Source organism: Geotrypetes seraphini, chromosome 5 (assembly GCF_902459505.1).
Source record: "Geotrypetes seraphini chromosome 5, aGeoSer1.1, whole genome shotgun sequence".
In the NCBI taxonomy this organism is placed as follows: Eukaryota; Metazoa; Chordata; class Amphibia; order Gymnophiona; family Dermophiidae; genus Geotrypetes; species Geotrypetes seraphini.
The window spans coordinates 68512397-68519596 of NC_047088.1; the positions used below are offsets into that span (position 1 = coordinate 68512397).

The following is a 7200-nucleotide window of genomic DNA, read 5'->3' on the forward strand; positions in this document are numbered from 1 at the left end:
ATACAATTGAAAGGCTGGATGTTGATGTTTGATGTTATAATAAAAGTCATGATGACATATTTCAGATTCCACTGCTGCTATTTACTGTGGGATCACATAACCTGCCTATATGATCTTTCTCTGCCCCTTTCACCCCAACACGCACATGGCCATTTTCTCTGCTTTTCTTCATATTTTTCTTCCCACCCAATGCAGTCTGCCAGGACATAAGTAGCTATAGACTCATTGTAATCCCTTGTATGTTTAGTCAACTTTAGAATTTCTGACTTTTATCAAACCATTTCAATTTTGATTTGTCTGGCGCCTTTTTCAGGAGAAATTCAAGGCAAATCACATTCAGGGACAGTACCGGTAGTTAAATTAGATGAAGCTGGAATTAGTCTTTACATTTTTCTTCCTGGTCCCAAGCTTTGAAGTCTGAATCCATGTCCTCTCTTTCCAAGAAAAATTCAAGCGTTCTTTAAAAAGTTTCCTGTATAAGGATGCATTTGAAATATAGATAGTATATCCCATCAATCATTAAATCTCTTAGATCCTAATTAGACCTACGGGCAGGTCGTAAGTCTATCTTCGTTCTTTCTAGGATTATTTCCGCCTTGTATCTCTCTTTTCTTTTGTGTTACCCACCATATGTGTTTTTCCCTAAATGTTTCTTCTCTTTCTTTAAAGATTGTAGTTCACCCCCTCACCTTCTGTACCAGTTATTTATTAGTACGTATATATTTTGTATTTAATTGTATAAAACTGTTCTGTTTTGTCCCCTATTTTTTTTTTTTAAATGTTCCACGCATTGAAGTATTAGACATTGTGTGTACAATGAACCTTAATAAAACTTGAAACTTATGGTCAGGTTTATGTGCTCTGTCTGATGCTTAATCTCATTTTCATGTAATTTCTTTTCATTATAATACTTATGATATAACTAGACAGGTTTTTTATTTAAATATACTGTATTTTTATTAAATAACACAAATCTTAACACCATATTATACATTAAACATAAATGCAATATGGATTCATTTATGTTTAATGTATAATATAGTGTTAAGATTTGTGTTATTTAATAAAAATACAGTATATTTAAATAAAAAACCTGTCTAGTTATATTATATGTATTAAATACTTTTGAGATAAGTAATTTGGTTAATTGTACCCTGCTTTGTAGTGTTCATTATAATACTGGTACCTGCAGTATAATTTTTGGAAGCAGATTTTGAAAAAAAAAACCCCATGTTTGATAGACACTGCAGGGAAAATTCAGACACCATGAAGAGCAAATTCAAGGAAACAATGTATCTCTTTATTTTCTGCTTATGAATTCTCATTGTTCTTTTATCTGAAAACAGCACTGTTGAACTTAAAACAGTAAAGGAGTGAGGCATCAGAGTGGCTTCTTATGTAGAAGGGAAAAACTTAAATGGATGAAGAGATTCAACTATTCTCTCCCTTTGTAATGCACATTCCTATTTTTGAACGCTGTAACCTGTAAAATATCCGTTTTCTCTCAAAATTCAACATATTATGGCTTTGCAATTAGTCACACCTAGGGCAAGAAATTTCCTTTTCATCAAAAGAGCTTACAGAAAATCTCTGTCAATAGGGGGCGAAAACCATCAACTTTAGTATGCTAAAGAGAAAGAAATAATCTATATGAAATAAAAATTTCCTACCCATAAATTTTAAAAAAAAAATCATTTCTCTCAGTCCTAGCCACATGTGATTCTAATGTAAACTACTTTACGAAATAAATAATACGAAAACTACTTTAAAAAGTTTTAACTTCTTACCTCGCAATGTATATGATCAAACTAGCCTTGAGAAATCTTAACTATTTGAAATCTTTAAAAATATTCTCACAGCTAAGCTGTGTTTGGAGTAGCCGCTGTGACAGAAGTTTTCTTTTTAAAACTCACCCATTGTTCTTGGATCAAAAGTCAGGTTTTTGCTGGTTGTTTGATTGTGAGCCTGTGCTGGGCTGGTATGTTCCTTTCTGCTCTCCTCTCCTGCTCCCTTCGCTTGTCCTTCACTTGCTCTGTCTGAATATCTCTGCTCGCTTTCCGGCAAAGAAAAGGGCTCTTTGATGGACAGCCAACCCCTTAAAGGGGCACTGCTCCTCCCCACTCCCCATCTTTAAAGGATAATCATTGGTCGTCGGGTTTGCTTCATCTGTTGCTTTTCATCTAAATGTTGGTTCTATTTAAATATAACATAATTTATTGAGAGGGAAAAACAGCATGTTTCTGCCAGTCTTTGCTTTGGTCAAATACAGGAAAGGGGATGAATTTGAAACAAATGTAGCAAAAAAGAGTGATAAAGGAGGTATATTGCAACAAGAAAAAACCACTCTAATTAGACCTTATCAGTAGACTGTATAAATGATATAATTAGGTCTACAAAATTTTTGCTCAGAATCATGGAGGGTTAACTGGGGAAAACCCCAGAAAAACCACCTCACCGCCCAATCATCGCATGTGAAGTAGACAAAAGATTATATCATGTCGTAAAGATTATAAAATTTTTCATATATAGAAGGCCACTAGGGCTGAACAAATTGTTTGAATGGCATACGTCGAAGCATATTTAAAGAAACTCAGCAAACTTAACTTTCAGCTTGCAGGTTCCGACGTGCACGTTTCGTTCCTGCATCAGGGAACCAACGGTGATGTGTAGAAAAACTCATGCGATGGGCATTTAAAGATTCTGGAAAAATATAAAAGTTAAACGAATTAATGCTTTATTCATTCTAGAATTAAAATTTGTTAAAGTTAAATACAACTATCGGCTATAAGGAAAAGGACTCACCAAAAATGAACTCCTGTCTCACGTGAAAAACAAAGAGCGTTTGTCACGGCTCGTCTCTTTGAGGAGTTACCAGGGCGGAAAAACCGCTGTGAATTTAAAGGTCTCTGAACCGTCACCACGTGCAGAACATCACGTGGTGACGCAACCGACTGACGGAAGTCTTTGCTTTGGGGCAAAAGTTCTCAGAAAAAGTTTCTTTTTTTTTTTCACATCCTAAATCATTGCTTGCGGGGAAAAAAAGGGAATTTGGCAGGACCAAAGCTCAAGCCGCTGTGTTTCCAAAGAGGCACGTACAAATATAATTTGGATAGCACTGTACAGTGCCTGCAGTTTGTGTAAATTAGTATATGGTTTTATATTTGTACTATTTGGTCCATTCCTACGATTCTTAGTCATACCAGTTTTATTTGGCTGGCCTTATGAGTGGAACAATGTGTTGAGACCAGAATCGCCTGCATTATTCTGTACCAGTGATTTTTAAATCCATTTAGCAAACAGACGGTCCTTACTGACTATCCCATCAATCAGGCGGCTTTTTCTAGACATTTACAGAGATTCTAGTTTCTCTGCAATGGCCCCAAAGCTCTGGAACTCCCTCCACTATATCTCTGCACCAGAAAAATCTCACAGAAAAATGTTCCAGCCCTTCCTATCCCTGTATCTGCTTACATGTACTCTAGAACAGTGGTTCCCAACCCTGTCCTGGAGGAACACCAGGCCAATTGGGTTTTCAGGCTAGCCCTAATGAATATGCATGAGAGAGATTTGCATATGATGGAAGTGATAGGCATGCAAATTTGCTTCATGCATATTCATTAGGGCTAGCCTGAAAACCCAATTGGCCTGGTGTTCCTCCAGGACAGGGTTGGGAACCACTGTTCTAGAGTACATGTAAGCAGATACAGGGATAGGAAGGGCTGGAACATTTTTCTGTGAGATTTTTCTGGTGCAGAGATATAGTGGAGGGAGTTCCAGAGCTTTGGGGTCATTGCAGAGAAACTAGAATCTCTGTAAATGTCTAGCCTTGAACTACTACGGCTTTGGCGGTATATAAGAATAAAATTATTATTGTTATTAAATCATTTAAATCACATTTCCAACTGGCGTTTGACCCTAGTTCTTAACACTTCAGTTTAGTTCTTTTCCCCCCTATTCTTCTGCTTTTCCCGTATTTGTTCTTACCTCTTGATATTGCAAACCTTTCCTGCCCTTGATTGTCATTTTGGGCTCCTTTTACTAAGCCGCATTAGGGCTTTAACACGCAGAATAGCGCGCGCTAAATTGCCACCCATGCTAGACCTTAATGCCAGCATTGAGCTGGAGTTAGTTCTAGCTGCGTAGCATGGGTTTAGCGTGCGCTAAAATGCTGCGTGCCCTAAAAACGCTAACGCAGCTTAGGAAAAGAAGCCCTTTGTTAACTGTACAGCAATTATTTCCCCCTGACTTTTATCTATTGTTAACTGCTTTGATTTGACTTTTTTTTTGTTAATAATGGTGCTATATCAAATAAAATAACTGTACTTATGATCAATGCTGTATCCGTCTGCCTGTTTGCCCATCCATCCATACACCTGTTTGTGCAGGCAAGAAGCCCATGACCTGGATAACTGGAGGATTAACTATGGCAGATCAAGTCATCACAGCCAAGTTTAGGGGAGACAGGGAGAAAGCAGAAGGGAAGGGGGTTTAGATGAGGAAGAGAAGAAATGGGCTAATAGAGGAGACAGGAAGAAGTGGATAAAAGAGAAGAAGAAGAAAATAAAGAGGGAGAAAGAGTGTACGTCTACGTACAACAATTAACCCAAATTAAAACAATGCCAGTACATATTACCATGAACAAAAGACAGAAAAATAACCGATCATCAATGAGAAGACAAGGCATTCTCCACACTTTTGACACTAACCCACCTGTAATGATGGTGTGCTAGCACACAGAGAGATCTCCCTCCCAGAACCAGCAAAGGGTCACAGGGTTATGGTTCAGCAGGTCAAATGGGTGAGAAAACAGATGGGTCTGTATCTAATATAATAAAACCCTAAGCCGCGCATGCGCACTCCCACCTGCGTGCTCCCGTTTTCCGTGAGCTGTAGGTCTCTTGCAAGTAGGAGTGCACATGTGTGCCTAGCTGTGCCAGTGGCCTGCCTGCTCTCCACCTCGTGCAGTCCGCAAATAATGCCCTACAGCCCGAATTTTATTTTAAACTCAAACGACGCCACGACAGCTCCTCCCATGAGCCGCTCCTGTGTCAGAGAAGGCCTCCGACACAGGCGCGATCGTGAGAGAAGCCACCCGGCACCCTCAAACCCAAAAATGTATCAACGGGACCGCGGGAAGGCGGGGGGAGGGGGGCGGCAAGGGACTAAGGGTGCCACGGCGCTATCCTGTTGGCTCCCAGACACAACCTACTCCTCCCGCGGCCCAGACACCGAGCTCCACAGATGCAGTGTGGGCAAACCAGCTCCCCGCGGCCCAGCAGAGGCCCCGTGCCAGAGTGCATCGGCAACCGATGCAGAAGTCAGCTCCCCCGGAGCCCAAATCCCACCAGAGCCAGACGGAAATAGATAAGGTAAAGGGAAAATGGGATATTGAATATGATTACATAAAAGGAAGGGAGAAGGGCTACTGCTGGACAGGGGGAGCAGGGAAAGGGTACTACTGGACGGGGGGAGGTAAAAGCAAGGGAGAAGGGCTACTGCTGGACAGAGGGAGCAGGGAAAGGGTACTACTGGATGGGGGGGGGAGGTAAAATCAAGGGAGAAGGGCTACTGCTGGACAGGGGGAGCAGGGAAAGGGTACTACTGGATGGGGGGGGAGGTAAAATCAAGGGAGAAGGGATACTGCTGGACAGGGGGAGCAGGGAAAGGGTACTACTGGATAGGGGGTGAGGTAAAAGCAAGGGAGAAGGGCTACTGCTGGACAGGGGGAGCAGGGAAAGGGTACTACTGGATGGGGAGGAGGTAAAAGCAAGGGAGAAGGGCTACTGCTGGACAGGGGGAGCAGGGAAAGGGTACTACTGGATAGGGGGTGAGGTAAAAGCAAGGGAGAAGGGCTACTGCTGGACAGGGGGAGCAGGGAAAGGGTACTACTGGACAGGGGGGAGGTAAAAGCAAGGGAGAAGGGCTACTGCTGGACAGGGGGAGCAGGGAAAGGGTACTACTGGATGGGGGGAGGTAAAAGCAAGGGAGAAGGGCTACTGCTGGACAGGGGGAGCAGGGAAAGGGTACTACTGGATAGGGGGTGAGGTAAAAGCAAGGGAGAAGGGCTACTGCTGGACATGGGGAGCAGGGAAAGGGTACTACTGGATAGGGGGTGAGGTAAAAGCAAGGGAGAAGGGCTACTGCTGGACAGGGGGAGCAGGGAAAGGGTACTACTGGACAGGGGGGAGGAAAAAGCAAGGGAGAAGGGCTACTGCTGGACAGGGGGAGCAGGGAAAGGGTACTACTGGATGGGGGGAGGTAAAAGCAAGGGAGAAGGGCTACTGCTGGACAGGGGGAGCAGGGAAAGGGTACTACTGGATGGGGGGAGGTAAAAGCAAGGGAGAAGGGCTACTGCTGGACAGGGGGAGCAGGGAAAGGGTACTACTGGATGGGGAGGAGGTAAAAGCAAGGGAGAAGGGCTACTGCTGGACAGGGGGAGCAGGGAAAGGGTACTACTGGATAGGGGGTGAGGTAAAAGCAAGGGAGAAGGGCTACTGCTGGACAGGGGGAGCAGGGAAAGGGTACTACTGGACAGGGGGGAGGTAAAAGCAAGGGAGAAGGGCTACTGCTGGACAGGGGGAGCAGGGAAAGGGTACTACTGGATGGGGGGAGGTAAAAGCAAGGGAGAAGGGCTACTGCTGGACAGGGGGAGCAGGGAAAGGGTACTACTGGATAGGGGGTGAGGTAAAAGCAAGGGAGAAGGGCTACTGCTGGACATGGGGAGCAGGGAAAGGGTACTACTGGACAGGGGGGAGGTAAAAGCAAGGGAGAAGGGCTACTGCTGGACAGGGGGAGCAGGGAAGGGGTGCCGCTGGACAAGGGGGAGAGAAAGAAAAAAAAAGAAAAGAAAAGCCTATGTCTACACATCTATTCTAGCACCCGTTAATATAACGGGCTAAAAAAACATCTTTTCAAAGCAGATGCCTACTGTCTACCCATTCAAGCTCAATTTCAAACATTGCTTCACTGTTATCTATTACAGTGGTCATTTCAAGGCGGAATGCATGGGAATGTAACGCCTACTGTTATCAAGGTGGCAGAATGCTTTTTAATGGCTTTTCCCTTGTTAAAAGTCCGGGGGAGAGAAGTCATCAGTGTGGGCTACTGTTAAGATGTGTTATTTTACTGTTAATCTCAGTTCTTAATAAACAGGTCTCGTTGAATAAAATGAGACTTTTTGTAAAATAGTATGTTAGTGAA

At 43.2% G+C, this 7200-nt stretch overlaps 1 protein-coding gene across 2 annotated transcripts in view; it reads right to left on the reverse strand.

Annotated features, from left to right (window-relative positions):
- Positions 1-2049, reverse strand: part of PLP1 (proteolipid protein 1) — a 58404-nt gene extending 56355 nt beyond the window's left edge. For both annotated transcript variants that reach the window (XM_033944069.1, XM_033944070.1), the window contains exon 1: positions 1914-2049. In XM_033944069.1, the coding sequence (XP_033799960.1) occupies positions 1914-1917 (4 nt within the window). In that variant the 5' untranslated portion in view covers positions 1918-2049. The remainder of the gene's footprint in view (positions 1-1913) is intronic.
- Between the last annotated feature and the right edge of the window lie 5151 nt (positions 2050-7200).